This window comes from Melospiza melodia, chromosome 16 (genome assembly GCF_035770615.1).
Source record: "Melospiza melodia melodia isolate bMelMel2 chromosome 16, bMelMel2.pri, whole genome shotgun sequence".
Lineage (NCBI taxonomy): Eukaryota > Metazoa > Chordata > Aves > Passeriformes > Passerellidae > Melospiza > Melospiza melodia.
In genome coordinates, this window is record NC_086209.1 from 16,166,503 (window position 1) to 16,185,964 (window position 19,462).

General features: G+C 44.7%; 1 protein-coding gene across 1 annotated transcript in view; it reads right to left on the reverse strand.

Annotated features, from left to right (window-relative positions):
- The window catches only part of LOC134425908 (uncharacterized), a 68,302-nt gene that overhangs the window by 42,358 nt on the left and 6,482 nt on the right, over nt 1-19,462 (reverse strand). The window contains exon 3 of the mRNA XM_063170927.1: nt 2,469-2,590. Coding sequence (XP_063026997.1) covers nt 2,469-2,590 — 122 coding nt within the window. The remainder of the gene's footprint in view (nt 1-2,468; nt 2,591-19,462) is intronic.

Genomic DNA, 19,462 nt, shown 5'->3' on the forward strand with positions numbered 1-19,462 from the left:
ATGAAATATGGCAGCAGATCTTGAAACGTGCCCTTAGCCAGGCTGCAGATATGGAAAAGGTTACAGAACCAGAGTTATTAATCCCCATCACTCTGACAATTGATTTTGAACACAGTCTGTTGGAGTCTTTATAATGCAAGATCATAAATGTTCAGAACTAATTTATTGCTCTTTGTTCCACCTGGCAAAAACACACTGTCAGATTGAGTTGTGTTGACACAAGGACGCAGATGAGAATTTAAGTTGTATTTTCATCCACATTTGTAAATTTGTTTGCCATGCCTGTGTGTGGTTAGAAGAAAAGGATTTAGAAACATTCATGGTGTTAAAAATGTCTGCAATAGAGCAAAAACAGAGGTTATGCTCTCTTTCCTAAATGGGAAATGTTTGCACAAATAGTGGTATATTTGAAATTTAATAGTGAAAAGTCCTTATTTGAATTTGTCACTATTGATATTTTTGGTTTGCACCCTGTTCCCTGGTATCTCACATATTTCCATAAGTAAACATGAAAAAACATTTGCTTTATTCACATATTGACTTCCACACCAGGCAAGGATTCCCCACACACCAACGAGGGAGATGCAAAGCCTTCCATCCTACCTGTCTTTTTCTGTTTTTTAATCAGTCATTTCAAAGCCTGAACCTATTCCATTTATCCCAAAAATTCCTCAGCTTGTCCTTTCTTGCCACCACTCTTATCCATGCCAGGGAAGTGCCTATCCCAAAGAGGGACAAGTCAGGGAAGGAGGGGAGAAGGATCCCCTTTACAGGGACACAAAGCACTCATTTGTAAAGATTAAGAGTTTTTTAAGGATCAAAAAGAATACATTACAAGAAAGCTTATTTTAATAATAAAATCCTGTCCATAGACCAAGAATTCTAGAAAGGGTGAATTACAAGGCTTCCAAAGGCCTACAGAAGCAGGGAATTAAATACAAAAAATAGAGAAAGGGAAGAAAAACAGAGGAATTCCACTCAAAAATGCTCCTATCCCAACATCTCCAAAGTATTTTTCCTCAGTAGAGAGACAAACTTGTAAAATTACCATTCTTTTCAAAATAACCACACAATACTTCTTGAATAACACTTTTCCCTCTGACAGATTTTACAGTCCAAGAATACAAACTTTGTCCTTCCATTATCTGGGGGTAGAATCATTTAATTGTCCTGGCAACTTTGTTCCTTTTGAATTCTTATTTTTACCACAATTATGAAGTAGGAGAGCTATGGCTGCATGCTAAAACTGCTGCATTCAAGACTTGTAGGCATCTGTGTGATATTGAAATTAATTTCCAGTATAAAACAGTTAACAGAATAACCCTAGATAAAGGCAAATATAATATTAATTCCATTCTTTTTGTTGGCAATGTTGTAAAGTCCATTGCTCAAGTAAAGAGCACTTTGCTGAGCCAGATACAAATTAATTTTAACATTCTTCTTCAAATAGGAATTTTAAAAGTCAAGTAAAGGCTGCAGTAGCTTTGAAACATTTCAGTGATTATTTTAATTACCTATCATAGAGCTGTGAGACTGCAGAGAGAGGGGAGAACAACACCTGGCGTATTCACAATGTTTTTTCTGACACAAAGAAGAAAAAATACTTCCCAAGCCCTCAGACCAACAAAAAGCTCAACAAAGTCAACACAGATTGGGGTTTTGTCAGCGTATTAATGTTGTGATTTTAGCCTGGACTACGCGTTCTTATTCTGTCAATAACAACTTTCACTTTTAAATAAACCCACCAAATCTCCAAACATTAAATCTATGAATTCTGACAGCTTTAAAGCTTGTTTTTCCACTCAAAGCTGATGCACACGTGGGGTTTCTTTCCAGGTTCTGGCTCTGTAGCAAATAAAAGGTCGCTTCACTTTTGCCACGACTACGCAAGGAAAACTCTATTTTTTGTCATTCCGACCCTAAACAGAACTGGGAACTGGAGGTTATTGGGACTCCTGCTGGCCTTTGACACCCAGCACCTCGGGAATCAGCGGTGCTGGGGGGGAAAAGCCCCCTCAGAGGCAGAGTTGTCATCCCCACCCTCCATCTGCAGGGAGCAAGGGCTGACCCCATCGCCGCGCCGCAAACGCCGCTGCAATCAACAACAACAAACCCAGAAACCAAAAAGGAAACGGCCTGTCAGGAGCCAGGTCAGCCTGTTTTATTTGCACATGTGTCAGGAAAGATAGAAGGAATCGCTGAATTAAATTAAATCAAAGCAAACCTGCTAATTAAAACAGCTAAAATTATGTTTGTGAAGATGTGTGACTGGTTTCCTGCTTATCTGCAAATAAGCCTCCCCATAATATAAACATGTTTCCATCTCCACTTCATTTATAATAAGTCTTTAGGCAGATTGTAATTAGTATTTTGAGTTTCTAATAGAAGATCTATTGTGCTGCTGGAGCAATATTTTTCCTGACCATCAAAATAGTGATTATTTCTGCATCAGTCTCAAGGGTTCTCACCTGTTCTTCTCATGCTGGTCAAAGTCTTGCATCCAATTTATCAGAATCAAATTGGGTATTTGTCTGAACACCATCATCTTCAGAACATATTGCTTGCAGTTAACCACTGTATTCAACTCCACCTACAAGCCAAACCAGAAATTATTATCAGTTCTGCTTGAATTTATCCTGTAGCTGGATTCTCATTCAAGATTTAAAGAATTATCATGATAGGAAATACAAAAATGGAGGCAAACAGAAGTTTTGAATGTAAAAAAATGGTACTATTTACAAAAATCAACTTTTTGTTTCTGTTTTACTTATTCCCAAGTTTGCAGTGCATAATTTTATACAAACCCAATTACATAGCTCAGTGATTTACTGGCAAAGCTGGCCAGGAGAAAATTATCTGGCTTTAGCTAATGTGTGTGCCTATTTACAATCAAAACAAACCCAGAGAAAATTGCAAAATGGCCACAGAGAAAAAAAAAATAGTCACGTCAGAAATGCACCAGAGGTGACACAGTTTGCAGGATGAAAAAAAGTTCACCTTGTATTTATAATTTCACTGGATGAGCAACTAAGGGTGGGTATGGGTACAGATTCAGCCTCTCAGATCATGCACTATTTATTTATTTTGCTATTTATCTTGAAGCCTGCCTGGGGTCTCAGTGGTTTGGAAAGTCTGGTGTTTTCTTTTTGCCTTTTCCATCATTTTTTTTGGGGATTATTTTGCACAGTTGTGTGGGCTCTGTTCACCAGGGTTGCTCAGCTGTTTACAGCTCCCCTGGCTCTGAAAAGGTTTTGGGTGCAGGGTTTGGGGTGCAGGGTTGGGATGCAGATTTTGGTCTGCAGGTTTGGGATGCAGGGTTTGGAATGCAGATTTTGGGATGCAGGGTTTGGGATGAAGGTTTGGGAATGCAAGGTTTAGGATGCAGATTTTGGGATGTAGGGCTCCAAGGCTCCAGAGCTGTGTGCACATCCCAGTAACGGGGGCTGAGTAGATTTTGGGATCTTGGAGATGAAAATCACAACCAGCAACACTGCAATAACATCTGGGTGTTATTTCTGCTGACAAATCCTACGGGTTTTGTTGTTGAAACATTTCTGACCCAACACAGAATGCCTGGAGGGAAGCACAGGATCTTTTTTCATTCGTAGCAAGTGACATTTCTAAGGCAAAAATACAAACCAAACCTTTGCAGCTTTTTTAAATCACACCACAAATTATTTCAGATTATTGCATTATTTTCCCTGGCACTTGGCACAACTCTTCAGGCTGAGATTTTGCTGGATGTGGCCCAGAGTTCATTTACTCACTCACCTCCAAAGAAGAGCTTCCTAAAAATACAGTAAATTGCAAATATGCTAAACCCCAAATTTTGCTGTAATTGCATGTGCCAGCACTAAGTCCTGCATCAATGAGAAACCCCACTGATGTCAGCAGGATTTGTGACAACACAAGATTTCCCTTCAGCACAGCTCTGAAACTGGATCCTGGGTGAGCACATTTGAGTTATGTGGATTATTTGTGATTAAACAGATTTGGATTAAATCACAGCACTGGTTGTCTCCTCAAGACTGATGTGCAGCAATCCAGGTGACCTTACAGACTTTCACAACCCAGAGCAAACTCTGAACAGCTTCAGGGAACAGGGATTTTTTTTTAGCTGTGCAAAGATCAGTTTGTAAAATGTAAGGAGTTAAAATGCTGCTGTCCTGATGAAGGTTTTTCATGCTTTAAAATTATAATTCAGGCGACAGAGAGAAATTTTCTTGCAGGGGAAGCCAATCTCAGCTCAACTCCTTGAGCTCTTTTCCATTCATCAGGATGGAAAACACGGCTGCCTGTGCCTTGTCCTAACATGCAGGAAAATTCAAATAAAGGAATTTCTGAATACAGAAATCCACCAAAAGGCCACCAAATCCTAGTGCATCACTGCACTATCTCTCTTAATTTTAAAAAAATATCTCTGTGAAACCTTACTTTTCATTACTACAGTCAATCTTCATTAAACCCAAAAATAAAATCTATAATTGCTTATATAAATGAGCAGTAGGATTAACCATAAACAATAGAAAATGATTTCTTCCTCTCTAGAGGACACAGCTGAGAGCAAAACTTGGTGAAATGACTCTACAGTAACTTCCAGCTCACCAGAGCTCAAGTTGAGCTCCAAATGCTTCACACAATTCCAGTATTCTGGAATTCTTCAATACTTCAGCAGCTTGGGAGCATCTGCCCTGTGGATGCTGATACACAGCCTCATATCTAACACAGGGAACTTTTGGCAAATGCAGCCACAGAGGTCACGAGGGAGGAGGGAGGAAGAAAGGCCTAACGGATATAAAGAGAGCCAGGTTGCCAAATTCAGAGGGTTTGGCAGAGTAACAGAGATAAAGGAATCAGCAGCCCAGCTTTGCTCCATGCAGAACCCCGTGCCTGCCTCCTCTGGATTAGGCAGCCTGGGAGTCCCTGGATCCATAGATAACATTGAAGAGAAAAAAGGGAGAACCAGGGAAAAGTAATGGGAATACTTTTCTGAAGTTTGCTTCAAGTTATCCAGCAGCTCAGAAAGGTTTTTAGCCTAAGATATTTTATAAAATTTTCCAAAGGCTTGGAAAGGCTTGGGGGTGGGAAGCTGTTATATAATCCCTTAACACCTCCAAGAGTTTGTGGAGCTTTCTCTCCCACGTGGACACTGTAGTAAACATTGTGCTCTGAACCTCTGCATTCACATTGGAGCTGAGGGACTTGGCTGGAGCAGCCAAGCTGTGGTGAAGCCACAGGTCTGGAAACTTCCTCCCCTTTAACATCCATCCTCTCCCACCCCGTCCTCTCCTCCACCAAGGACATTTTTAGCAAGATTGCTCTGCAGCTAATTACATTGCCATGGCATCCAAGTACCACACAGTCACGAGACCTTCTTCTTTTAACAGCCCTTGGCTTTGCAGAGAGGAGCTCATGGGGGAACATCCCTATATTTGGAGAGCTGAGGCACCAGGTCAGAGCCTTTGCCCAGCTCTGCAGGGCAGAGAGTGGCCAGGGAGCCAAAGCAGCTGCATGGCCACCAACCCACCCAGCCCTGTGCCCACAGGGCTGCTCCAGGAGGCAAATCTGGGATTCCATGAGGAAACCTTGAGTAAATAGAGCCAAATACCAGCTCACCATGGGCACTCTGCAGCCTCCAGCAGGCCTCAGAGCAGTGCCAGGCTCAGGGGGGCGCTTCTGGAGGAGGCCTGGTGCCCTGCCCTGGTGCTCCTGGTGCCCTACCTGGTGCTCTGCTCTGCCCAGGCAGGAGGTGTGGGGCAGCCTGGCCCCAGAGAGGCTCATGGTGGCCCCAGAGTCCTTCTGGAGGAGGCCTGGTGCCCTGCCCTGGTGCTCCTGGTGCCCTACCTGGTGCCCCTGGTGCCCTGTTCCACCCAGGCAGGAGGTGTGGGGCAGCCTGGCCCCAGGCAGGCTCATGGTGGCCCCAGAGTCCTTCTGGAGGGCCCTGGTGCCCTGCCCTGGTGCCCCTGGTGCCCTGCCTTGCCCAGGCAGATGTGGGACAGCCTGGCCCCAGGCAGAGCCCACCCTGCACACAGACAGGGGGATGCCCACCTTGAGCATCCCAGACTGGGGCTCTGTTTGCTCTGCACCAAACACATTCCTGTGGCAAACCTGAGGGAACCTGGGCTTTTAACAGGGCCATGCTCACCAGTGCTCTTGTCTGGGGCTGGGGTTGCAGGGTGGGTTATCCACATGGTGCTCCCTGACTCTGAGTTTCCTACAGGCAATGCTCTGAACTGAGACACCTTGCCAGGATTTCCCTCGTGTCCTCACTGCTGTGACCTTGCTGGGAACTTGACTTGCCCCAGACAGCTCCTCTGATCCCTTTCAGCTCTTCAAGAGCAGAGCACTGACTTGAAAATCTATTTTCCCCATGCTATTCCTCCACACAGAACCCAATTACTCTTTATTTCTAATTTCTCTCAGCAGTTTCTCTCATCTGTTTCCATTTGCTTCCTCTAACAGATTCTTTAGTCACGTCTGTGCTACTGCAAGAGTTTGGTCATGACTTTCTGCAGCCTGGTGTTTATTTGCCTGTTCCTGCTATCAGATCAGGTGAAACCTGTGTGTTATCTTTGGTGTCACCACCTCTCACCACTCTGATGTTCAAATATTTCTTGCATAGCATTTTCACCAATAATTATTTGAAAAAATTATATAAATATATAAAATAATATATAAAAGAGCCACAACAAAACCTGGAGTGAGGGGATTAAGCCCCACTCATGGAAAGCACAGTCCCACCTCCAGGCACTCCACCAGCACAAGTTGTATGAGGGAAACAGGCTCAACCACAGCAGTTTGACAGGCTCCTAATTTATTCAATTAACAATAAACTCACAGTACTGCGTCCTGAACCTGTCAGCCAGCTGAACTGAGACAACCAGCTGAATACTAAAATCTGCTCTGCCACTCAACCACCTTGGAGCTGAGGGCTGCTAAAATGGAGAGTGGACCCAAAGTAGCCACGAGAGAGGGACTTTGGCCAAAGGTTTAACTTGCTAGAGGTGACAAAACTTGTTCCAACCTGAGCCAAAAAAACTGTGGACGTCACGTTGTCAGCCTGCTCTACATCACTCAACATGCAATACTTGCTGTGGCAGACAGATTAATTAATAGAGATAACAGAAACAGTAGTATATAATCATAAAAGAGAGAGCAGAAACCACAAAGGACTACAGCTTCCCTCTGGCACAGCAGTGATTTTTTTTTAAGTGTCCAGTCCCTTTTCAACAGCATTTTTAGAGGAATAGCAGCCAGCCAGATACAGCCACGGATAATCAGTGGTGGATAAAGAAAACCCTTCTCCTGACAATCAGCATCTGCACTTTAAGCTGTAGAAGAAACAGCTGCCTGGCTGTTCATTAGAGAGGGGATTTGCCAAACACCCTCCCTGGTGCTCTGTTATGCTAGGTAGCACGATGTGTGTTCTCTCCTTCCTCAGAGATGGAGCCTAAAAGCAGCCATCGTATTTAGCCCTCCCATCCCCCTAAATCTTCTCCACAAAGGACACTGTCACCACCAAAGCTCTGCAACAAGGATCGTTTATATATCTGACAACCTTTAAACCCCCAAAGAAAGGCAGAGGGAAGCGGTAAAGCTCTCTGAAGAGCTCTTTGGTGGAACAAGCAGAATTATGAGCAGCAGGAGAAATATGAGTAATTAAGACAACAGTATATCTATATCTTACAGCTGACAGAGTGAAGCTGCAAGTTAGCTCTGGGCAAGATGTTAGCAGAGGGAAGAACTGAGCAGCCTGTTTCTAATGTTAGTGTTGAAAAGGCAGCCCAGGAAAAAGGCTAAAGGGACAATTTCATTAAAAAGAAGGAAGTAGGTTGGATTAAGAGAGCAGTTAGATGCAGACTTGTAACATTAAAGGAGCAGGTCAACAGCTCTCTGTCACAAGACAAGCAATCATTTGGGGAATCAGCCGATGTGCCACTCTCGCTGTGCTCAAAAGAAAACGCTCTCAAATTATCTATGGGTGGCTTATGGAGAAAATTAATGCTGGGGAATTGCACCACGGCACAAAACAAAGCCCTGGGGTGCAGGGAGGCTGCAGGAGAGCGAAGCACAGCCAGCCAGGATGTTTGCCACCAAACAGCCCACACCAGAGGCTGGTTTTAGGCAGCGGGCACCGACCAGAGCCGGCGTGGTGGCCAGGACACAGCTCTGGCTCCTGCCTGTCCTGCACTGCCCAGGCCTGGAGCCACCCCAGGAAGGGCAGGAGCTGCTCCCACCCCACAGCCCCTCTGACAAGGGCATCCCCTGGGCTTGGGTCCTGCCCCAGCCCTGCATGCTCCAGCGATTCCCAGCTGGCAGGACGGCCCTTTGTGGCTCCAGCAGCATGGTTTATAGCAGCCCTGGGGCTGTGTTTTCCATCCAGGATATATAAGTGAATTAGTGGAAAATTCGAGCTTACACAAATCACAGAGCCAGTGCTCGGTTTGTCATGGCCAGGCAGCATTTTCTCCAGGCTCGATCCACGAGGTGTGGGAAGAAACTGGGGGCTGCACCCACAGCTGGGTTTGGAGCTGGGAAGGGAAGTGCTGCACGTGAGAGGGGCACAAAAGCCCAAGGGCAGCTCCATCCTCACAGATTAATTGTGTGGCTGGCTCAGTCACCTGGGGCTGGCAGAGCAGGATGGGGGATTGTTGGGAAGGAGCCTCCCTCGCCCCCCAGGCTCCATCTGCACGGAGCAGGAGATGGGAATCACCCCGAGAGCAATATCTGTGCTGGAGAAATGGCAGAGGGGCTGCTCCAGGTTCCCATTATTGTAAACAAGAGCAGCATTTACCCACATGATAAGAGCTGGAGCCAAAGGGCACCAAACGAGGGTCACCAGCTGCAAGTGCTGCTGCCACCCAAGGAGAGGAGCTCCAGCTGCAGCAGGATGGGGACAGGGGAGCCTGGCAGGTGCCAAAACCTCTCCCTGTGGCTATCAAGGGATTGTCCTGATGTGTCTCTCCCAACATTTAGGATGTTCCTGCTGTGCCTTTCTTTATTTGCACCTACAAGCCCCAACGCTTCTCAAGCACTTCCCTACCAACACCACCAAAACTGATTTAGATGAAAATACACCTGGAATAGATGTTTCTCAATGAAGCCCAGCACAGGTATTCCCTATTTTCCTTCCCTGCTTTCTCGTGGATCATGCCATTCCTGACCATCCCATCATTATTTGGTGTAAAGAGCCTGAAGTGAAAGGTTTTCTTCCCTCACACAATTCTCTCTCATTTTTTCTCCTATAAAGAAGTGAGTGGGGCTGTACAAGGAGCCTGAGCACCCTTTCCTACACAAACCTGCATATTTCAAACTACAAACTCTAATGACTCCTTAAAATACACATTTATACTCAGCCCATAAATCAAAACAGAAAGTCAAATCCTGCCTGGAGAACAAAATCCTCCCGTGTAGCTCTGTTCCATACCCAAGGTGTCACAGTGCCTGTGGATTTCTGCCTCCTGCTTCAGCCACATCCTCACACTCATTGAGAGCACCACAGGATGGAGCCCTTAAAAACCTCACAAATTTCTCACTTTCCCAAGCACTACAATGCAGCTAAAATCAGGAAAAATGGCCTCCTGTCATTTTGTTGATTTGCCAATGAGTTTATTTACCCACTCAGCCCACAGGGCAACTGGAAATGCAGAAATGGTTAATATCCCACCACAAGGCCAGGAACAGGTACCAAACTTTCTCCCCGTGCCAGGAAAAGACAATTGTGAGGCTGAAACTGCTCATCAGCTGCTCTTCCCATAAAGGTGAGCATCCTGACAATTCTTTGGGGTATATTCTTAGAAAGAGAGCTCAGAATTTCATGTTATTATCATATTATAGACGGCATTCCTTTGATAAAGGGTCAGGGATCAGGAAGACAAGAAAAATAAGGAAATAAAGCCCAGCAACACACTGATCTTTAGCTGGCATAATTGGACACCCAAGTCTGAGGGAACTGTGTCCATTAGCAGGAATGGGTGATCTGACCCATATGCTTTGCCACTTTTAAGTGTGAAGATTAAAACAAGGCACCTAGCAGCAGAAATGGGTTACATTCCATTTCAGAGAGGCTCGGGTTGCCTAAAATTCTGGAGAAATTTCCAGCCTGCCATCATAAAGACTTCAAGGCTGTTTACCCAAACTTCTCAATAGCTCCTTCTAAAAAAGGATGATGAGCAACCATGTTGGGTAAGACAGATTTTTAATGTAATCTGTTTATAGTTTTAGAACAATTTCCAGAATAGAACATTTTTTAAATGTCCTGAGCCTTTTGCATTCTCACTTTGATCATCTCCCGTCACGTTATCGTTCAGAGCAGAACGTGATGGAGCCAGGCTAACGAAGCTGCCAGAAATGACATCAGAAAGCCAAGTGACCTGAAAAAAAAGTGCTCCATTTGAGCACCACGCTCTTCTCAAACATTTCCTTTTTTTTACTTTTTTAATACATTTTAATTAATGTTTTACTTTCACTGGATTTATGTTACTTGCATGCAAGCTCGGAGCTTGGTCTAAGAAAAAAGTCCTATTGAAAACAATAAAAAAGCTTTATTTGACCAAGGGAAGGCTGTAGGAGGTCCTCAGATAACAATAACTAACAATTCTTTTTGGAGTTGAACAGTTTCAGCAAGGACCAGTTTCTGAGGAGGTTAACTCTAAATAATAATTGTGGATTTTCCAGCCTGTGGAAGGCAGAGATTGCTCCCTGACAGAGTTTATATTGCTAACCTGATGCCAGCAGACAGCTGCAAAAATGAAGTGATATCAGTGATAAAAATATTCTTTCTCCATGCAGGCAGGAGGAATTGCATGGAAGCAAAGGGCAAATCCCAGTGGCCTCTGTGCACACCAGATCCAGCACATGGAGACAGGGCCTGGCTGACGTGGCACGGCTGATCCCTGCACCTCCTGACTCACTGAGGGCTCACTTCAGATATTTTTTAACTCCTCACATCAAATTTCACAGAGATATCTTGCATTCCTTAGAAAAACTTTACCTGCACGAGATCGTTTTCTGCCCTCTAATTCAAGCTGTGTCAGAACTGGCAAATAACTTGGTTAAAAAATAAAATATCATAACGATGCCCCCACCCCCCCCGCCACCGCCTTCTATCTGACGTAGAAACAGATAATTTCTAGTACTAAAAGTGATTAAATTTGGTGCATTTCCAACTTGTATTTTAACAATGCATTACCTCCTGAATTGCTGCATAAATATTAATAGACAGCCTGCTATGGAACTTTTGCCCGTGGTGCCCTTGGAGAGCCACAATCACGGCGAGGGGAGCAGAAGAGATGAGAGGGAGCCCTGGAGATGGAGGTTCCATCCCCAGCCTCACAGAGCCACCCCGGGTCAGTCTCACAGATCAGCACCATCTCAAAGCCTCGACTTTGTCTGGTAGGAGATGAAAATCTTGCAGGCATTGATCTGCCCCGCGCTCATCTGAAATGCAGCCACAAAAACCCCGCCGGTGCCAAGCAGAGCCGCGCCGATTTCCCCCCAAATTAGCCAGATTTTATTTTTGATATAGTGAGTGCTTTTAAATTTCATCTGCAGATGTTTGCTCCTCTAATCACCTCCAAAACGGGTGCGTGGCATTTATCTACCTGCATTTCCTCCCTCTGATATAATCTCATTAAAAGTCACGGTGGCTCCGGCTGCCATTTGAAAGAGGCCAAGTGCCCACAGATCCCCTGAAGTCATGCTCAGCCTTCATGAAAATTGGCTAATTATTTAGTTCCCTAAATATGGACTTTGGGGGCTGAAATTCAAAATATCCTCTTGGAAAACCTTTCTGGTCTGCCATAAACCATCTCTCTGAGAAGACAACACTATTGTTTTTTGTCACCCCAATACAAGAACACCACTCAAAACCTTAAAATATTGGCAGTAAAAGGCACGAGGAGAAAATATTTTTTGCCTGCAAACATCTACTGCCCAGCTGTGTTTTGGACACAGGTGGACTATGCTAAGGGTTAAGTTAATTTAACTTTCACCAAGTTAGAAAGCTCTGAAAGTTTAATCACAAATGAACTCCAGTGGGCAGTTTGGTAGCTCCCAGACAAATGTTCTCATTTTTATTCTTTATAGGCACTGCTCAAATCCTCATAAACCATATTTAAAGAGAGAGAAATTTCATGAGGGGAGGGAGCTGTTTTATATGACAGAATAAGAGAAAAAGGCAACTTACTGTTTTAAAATTTAAATCCAGCCAAATTACCAGAAATGCTGCTGGAAACAGAACGCTGAGAATTCATTATTTTGTTTCAAAGTTAGTTTATCATAAATCTGCCCTCTGACACGTAATAACTAGTAACATTTCGAAGGTTATTTGATAGTAAGTTCAACAGTGTAGGTGACTGAACGTGTGAGCTGCATGATAATGAGTCCCAGGGGAAATCAGGCTTTAGGATGCAGGGTGAAGCATCCCTAGGCTTGTATTCAAATGGAAAAAACATATTCAAAAGTTTATTGTTTATCTCCTAAGAACATCAAATAATACACAGGCCTTTGAATCAAATGCATAAAGCACACTGGAGGACTATTTGCTGGGGGAAAAATGCCTGATTTGATCCAAATTCAAAAAAACTAATAGCTCATATACTGGAATGCACAGAGTGGTTTTGATATAAAAAGTGGAGGGGAGTTTTTGGGTTTGTTCTTTTGCAGAACTGAGAGGCACAGCCAGTCAATTTGCTGCTGCAGCAGCCCTAGGAAGAGGAGCTCGACAGCTTTAAACCCAGTTGTTCTCAAATCCTCTGCCTTTGGGTACAATAGAGTCCCTTAAGTGTGACAAATACAAATTGCCCCGCTCGGCCTGAATTTCATCTCCAAAACACGACGGCAGTAATTGATTAATTTGTGGTGTACAAACTAATTTGCAGCCAATAGTGAAAGTGAAAGGGTTTGTTTCTCAGCAGGGAGGTGGGGGGCAAACACCCCGCTCTGCCAGGATGACGCAGTGCCACCTCTCAGCTCGTTAAGCCCTTACCTAACGAATCCTGTGCTGCCTTTATCCAAGTCAGGGGTACTTTGGGCACTGGCTGTGCTGGAAAAGCACGTGAGGCACAACTTTTTTTATTTATAAACCCTCTGCGTGGCAAATGGCGAGGGCTGGGACATTCCAAGCCCGTATCCACGCAGCCACTGGCACCGTGCCACCCCTCTGGAGCAGGGATGGAGATGCCATCCCCTGCCACCCCTCTGGAGCAGGGATGGAGATGCCGTCCCCTGCCACCCCTATGCAGCAGGGATGGAGATGCCATCCCCTGCCACCCCTATGCAGCAGGGATGGAGATGCCATCCCCTGCCACCCCTCTGGAGCTGGGATGGAGATGCCATCCCCTGCCACCCCTATGCAGCAGGGATGGAGATGCCATCCCCTGCCACCCCTCTGGGAGCTCAGATGGAGATGCCATCCCCTGCCACCCCTCTGGAGCTGGGATGGAGGGATTGGCATGGAGCACCCATCTGCTCCTGCCCTCTGGGCACGACCCAACCACAGCACCTCATCAGTGCTCACCTCCAGCAGTGCTGCCATAGGTGGGGAAGCTCGTGGTGTTTGAGGATCACTGAGTGTGGATATCTCAAGTGCTGGGTTTTCATCTCCAGAGGAACATCTGCCCCATTAAAAGTGATCAAACAGGACTCCTGCTGTTCAGGTTCACAGCCATACCTACCTGCCTTGGGGAATCACAGAGGGGCTGAGGCTGGGAAAGACCTTTGGGATCATCCTTTTATAGTTACACAGTCCCCTCTGCCTCACAGGCTGCTGTTTCATAGTTTGGACATCGAGAACAAAATTAGCTTTATATTTCAAGATACCTTGCAATAATAAAATCTATTTTTCCGCACATCTTTTTAGCTTGTCCTCCTTTTTTAAACTCATTGCTTAAATCGTTATATACCATGTGCTTGAACAGTGAAAAGTTACACAACATCTCTCTTACTCAACATCACCCTATCAGTCCTAACTCTTAATATTATGATTACTTTTTTCAGAGATGCAACTGGCAGAGCTTTCCTGACACGCCACAAATCCTAATTATCATCAAAACTCTAAATTCTATGTTAATGAATATCAGGGGTTGAAACGCTCTTATCTTGACAAGTTCTAAAATATCCACTGAATGTTTGTTTATTCACTTCCTATATCAGTATATATTTCCAGACCTTAACTTTGGGAAAACAACAGCATTTAAATAAGCAATGGCAAGGATAAATAAAACCAACCAAACAGGCAATAACTCTGTCTAAAATGCTTTTTGCTATATTTAAGAAGGAATTACCACAGAGGAGACAATTGAACCCTAAGCTATCGCATCTCAAAGAAAATAGATTTAGATGGAGAACTTTTCTGGTTCATTCCTTGAAACATAATCTTACCCACTGTCCAACTTTTGCTAATGCTTACATGTGGAAGATGCACTGAGGAAATTGGGGCTGTATTAAAATAAGACACAGCAACCCCCCTGGAGCTGTTAAAAATGAGAATTAAATAAGAACGGGCAGAACCGGATCAACCTCAAACTTTGCCTTTGATTCCAGAAAAGAGTTAAAAACGCTCTTTGGAGCTGGAGCGGGCCCTGCCCAGCGCTGGGATATGAAAGTGTGCATAAATCAGGGGCTCATTTTCCTATCAGACGCTGGAGCTGCCGGCTCCGTTATCGGCGGCATCCGCGGATCCGCGGCGAGCGCTCGGCTCGGGCCCCGGCCTCTGTGTGGTCTTTCAGAACTGTCGTTATCAGCTTTCTGTTTATTATTGTGCTCAGTTTAAAGGGAATTTGCCAAGTGATCCCTGGACTCCAATCTTTAGGCCTGTTGTCAGGACAAATTAATTTCTGTGGAAACCCACTGTGCCTCAGATACCATCTAGGAAATGTAGGATTAATGGAGTCCCTGTACAACACGCTTTGTAGTGCGCTGCTGGGGGAGGGGAGCGGGGCTGCCGGGCCTCAAACCTCGCCAATAAAGCCCCTGCACTTTGGGGGACTCTGGGGGGACTTCAGGGGGACTTCATCTGCTTTTTACTCCATCAGTGATATTGAAAATTAAAGCCCAGTCGTCGAAAGGAACGGGGCAACTTTTAACAAAAAGAGCAGTGAATGGAAACTCTCAGCTGCCAAAGAGGAGGGAGCTGAGGTCTAATTACCAATATTTTATATTTTACCCACTCAAGCCAATCTCATCAGTAGGAAAAACAGGATATTAAAAGAAACAGTCTCCTGTGAATCTTACTAGAAAATAATGAAACCCCACACATGATCCCTTGGAAAAGAGGTATTAAAGCTGGATTTCCTACAGGGCTGGGGCATTGCTGTGCTAGCTGACTTTTGGAGCTGTTTTTAACAAATGTGTATTATTTCGTTGTTGAAAATGTCTGTTCTGGCAATGAGTAAACTTATAAAATTATTTTTATGGGGGGGGGGGAAGGAGTGGTTATGATTCTTAGTGAGAGAGAAGAGAAGAGAAGAGAAGAGAAGAGAAGAGAAGAGAAGAGAAGAGAAGAGAAGAGAAGAGAAGAGAAGAGAAGAGAAGAGAAGAGAAGAGAAGAGAAGAGAAGAGAAGAGAAGAGAAGACTCCAATATGTTTTTATCAATCTTTTCTCATTTTCAGGAGGATGATTCTGCCTATGGTGAGATATCCAGGTTTAATATCAAAAGCACTGGGAATTCTTGCCCTTATTCTTTTCTCTCCAAAGATAAATCAGTTGATAAGGCACAGGACAAAGACAGCAGACCCACAGGTTCACATTCTCTGTGGTTTTACATCTCGTGACTCCTCTGTGGAATCAGAGAGTTAAGTTAGCACAAGTGGCACAAAACCACCAATGAGATCACAAAATTAAAAATAAAAATTAAAAAAAAAAAGAGCTACCTCTACTTTCCAAATGCTAAAGCAAAATCTGACTTTCTAACACATTGTTCCAATATCACCCTGTCAATAGCAGGGCTAATTTGGCAGCAGAGCATTTTTAGAGCACTCCTGTACCTCCCAAGCCTGGCAGATGCAGAGGCTGCAGCTCCTCTACAGTGGCTCTCCAGCTCACAAACACCTCCACACACTCAGCTTTTCCTCCTTAGAGCATTGCAAAAATCCCTGGCTCCTGTGTGACCCCAGTTTGGAGCAGCATTTATGGACAAGGTTCATTTTAGGAGATTATTTCATCAGTCATAAGCTCACTTGCATATGAGAACTGCTTTTGTTTTATTCAATATTCCAAAAGAGTGTGTTCTTCCCTAACTAAAACATTTAATCTTGAGAGACTTTTATGTGCCCATTTTTAACTATTGCAGAAATTCAATTAACTCCATAATTATGAACACAATTACCATGGAGTGTTCCATGTGATTTGGTGGTAGCAGTTACATGGCACACACATACACTCAGGTCTGTGATTTCAAAACTTACAGCAATGATAACAAAAGCCAAAAATTCCCAAATATCATCCTTATTCTTTGGATTGCATGTATAAATGGTTTTTTAAATGCTGCTCATATTTTTTTTCCCCTGCCCATGGCAGCAGGTCTGGAATGAGACAATCTTTAAGGTCTTTTCCAACCCAAACCATTCCAATATTCTATGATTTTTGTGATGAAAGGTTTTATTTTAGAAAGCACATTATTTGCATTATTGAAGTCACCCAAACTGTGACAATTCACCTTAAACCTGGCCCCATTAACTCATTCCACTGCAAACTCCCAGCAAGGGAGCAAACGGAGCCCCGGCAATTTTTGCGTGGAGAGGGAAAGAGAAACTAAAATAAATTAGAAAAAAAGAAAGGAAAATACATGAGTGGGAGGATGGAGAACTCTAAAAAATCTTCTAAACTTTGCACAGGGGCGCTGGCACAGAGCTCAGTGCCCAGCACAGCGTGGGGGTCCAGGGGAAGGTGGTGGGTGAGGAGCAGGATGTGCCCGGCTGTGCCAGGGGTGCCTGGCAGGAGCCACCCACAAACCCTGCCAGGAGCCACCCAAAAACCCTGCACAGGAGCACAGGAGCACAGCAGCCACCCCACAAACCCTGCACAGGAGCCATCCACAAACCCTGCACAGGAGCCACCCAACAAACCCTGCACAGGAGCCATCCACAAACCCTGCACAGGAGCACAGGAGCCATCCACAAACCCTGCACAGGAGCCACCCAAAAACCCTGCACAGGAGCACAGGAGCCATCCACAAACCCTGCACAGGAGCCACCCAAAAACCCTGCACAGGAGCACAGGAGCCATCCACAAACCCTGCACAGGAGCCATCCACAAACCCTGCACAGGAGCCATCCACAAACCCTGCACAGGAGCCACCCAAAAACCCTGCACAGGAGCACAGGAGCCACCCAAAAACCCTGCATGGGAGACATCCACAAAATCCTGCACAGGAGCCACCCCGCAAACCCTGCACAGGTGGCCATGAGCAGGGGCTGTGGTCACTGCCAGGCTCATCCTGAGCCTTTCCCTGCCTTGGAAGGGCTAAAACACTCCGGGGTTGCTGCACACAATGAGGCACCAGGCAGGGCCAGTGAGGGCTCTGAGGACGTCACATTTTGGGGCTTTAGGGCTGACGTGGCTGAAAGGAAAGTTCAGGAGGACAGGCATGGTCAGGTTTTAGTCAGGGAAACAGCAAGCTCAGGATGGGCTCAGGGTGATACAGAAATACCTGGCTGATGGTCACCATGCCAAAGTCCCCACTCACCCTCTGCTGAGGATCTGTGGCACCTCTGGGCACAGGGATCTGCTAACCCGAACCCTAACCCTTCATCACATCAATTCTGCATGTGCTGCACATCCAGGACACGTTCATTGCCAGGCAAAGCCAATGAGCAGAACAAGGATCTTCCAGAGGCTTAGATTATTTCAAACATTACCCAAAATCATTCTGATGTCAGTCACGCAGCCCTTGGTGGCACTGCACACATCCTCGGCTCCTGCCACCCAGCCTTGCTCCCCAAATTTCAGCACCACCCTGTGCAGTGATGTCAGCTCAAGTTCCAGCCCAATATTCTCCTCTAATCTAATTTAATTTAATCTAATCTAATCTAATCTAATCCAGCCCCATTTCTGCTGACACAGCAACATCTGCAGAGATCTGCCCCTCACCCACCCCTTCCGCCAGAGCTTTGTTCCCACCTCCAGGTGCACAGGTGGCAAAGCCTCCCTCAAACTGCACCCAGGGCTTCCTCAAGAGATGCCCATGGACCCCGAGCACACAAGGAATCAACAGTCTTTTACCATAATCACTCTTCAAGTAATTGAAAATCAGAATTACCCATGTGGCTTCTCTACATAAAAAGTGATCTGCAGCCCTCCAAATCTGAATTCCAAACATGTTCGTGTGAAACATTCGAAATACAAAATGCAGCTCCAGCTCAGTCCTTGGTGAATGTCAGGCACGGCTGGAAAACTATTGCAGGTGTTATTTTAAATGAAAAAAAAGTCAAGGGTGTAATAAGAATGGAGGTCAAAGCATTTCCAGACTTGCCAAGGGTTAGATCTCACCAACAGAGTAAAATATTTAAGCTCTAACAGAAAGCTATAAATGCAAATATATATAAAATGAAGCATAAAATAGGCTTCTTATAGAAATTCATCTCTCCTAACATGAACAGTACAAATATTTCACAACATGTCAAACCCACTGTATCTGTATATTCATGCTTTCCTCACTCCTGGCTCTACAACCACACAGAAATGTAATTTAACAGCACTGGGAACAGTTTTCCAATCTTGGGGCATGGAACCTTTATCCCAAGGACCTGGTTAATAAATGGCAATAAATGCAAACAAAAGGCAGAAGGAGGAGGCAGCACAGAGGGCTCAAACCCAGCCCAGCTGCCCTCACCCTCAGACACCCCCAAAACCACCCCAGAGCCATCCCTGCAGATCGAGCTGCCATGTGGCTGTTTTCTAAAACAACATCTCACTCTGCTGTGCAAGAAATTCAGCCCCTATTCCTCTTTAATATTCATATGGAACAGAGCTACATTAACACTAAGTTTTAATTTCAGAAACATTCTGACATTTACCGAGAACAGATTCCAGCCCTGGTTTCACACCAGGGTTTTTTTTTCCATTATCACTGTTATTACTGGTATTAGTATCACTGCAGAAGTGATTAAAAGGTCCTGAATGTCTCATTAAAAGAGTCTGGATCTACCTCCCTCTTCAGCACCAAGATACAATCTGTTGTTTTATAAATGGGAACCATCTTCCTGGAAATTAAATTTGAAGTATTGCCCGTTCCTCTTTTCCATGTGAAATACAGGCACTTTTTGCTGTTTAAATTGAATGTAAGAAATATTCTAAATATTTGAAGCAGAGGAAAAAATAGTTATTACTGGATGCTGAACGCTCCCCAGATCTACTCATAAAATGTGAAAATAATAAAAGAGCAGCAACAAACCAACTCAAAAACTCTCAGGGAGGTTGAGGAGAGAGATCCCTCATGGAAGTCCACAGTTTTGGCCCCTA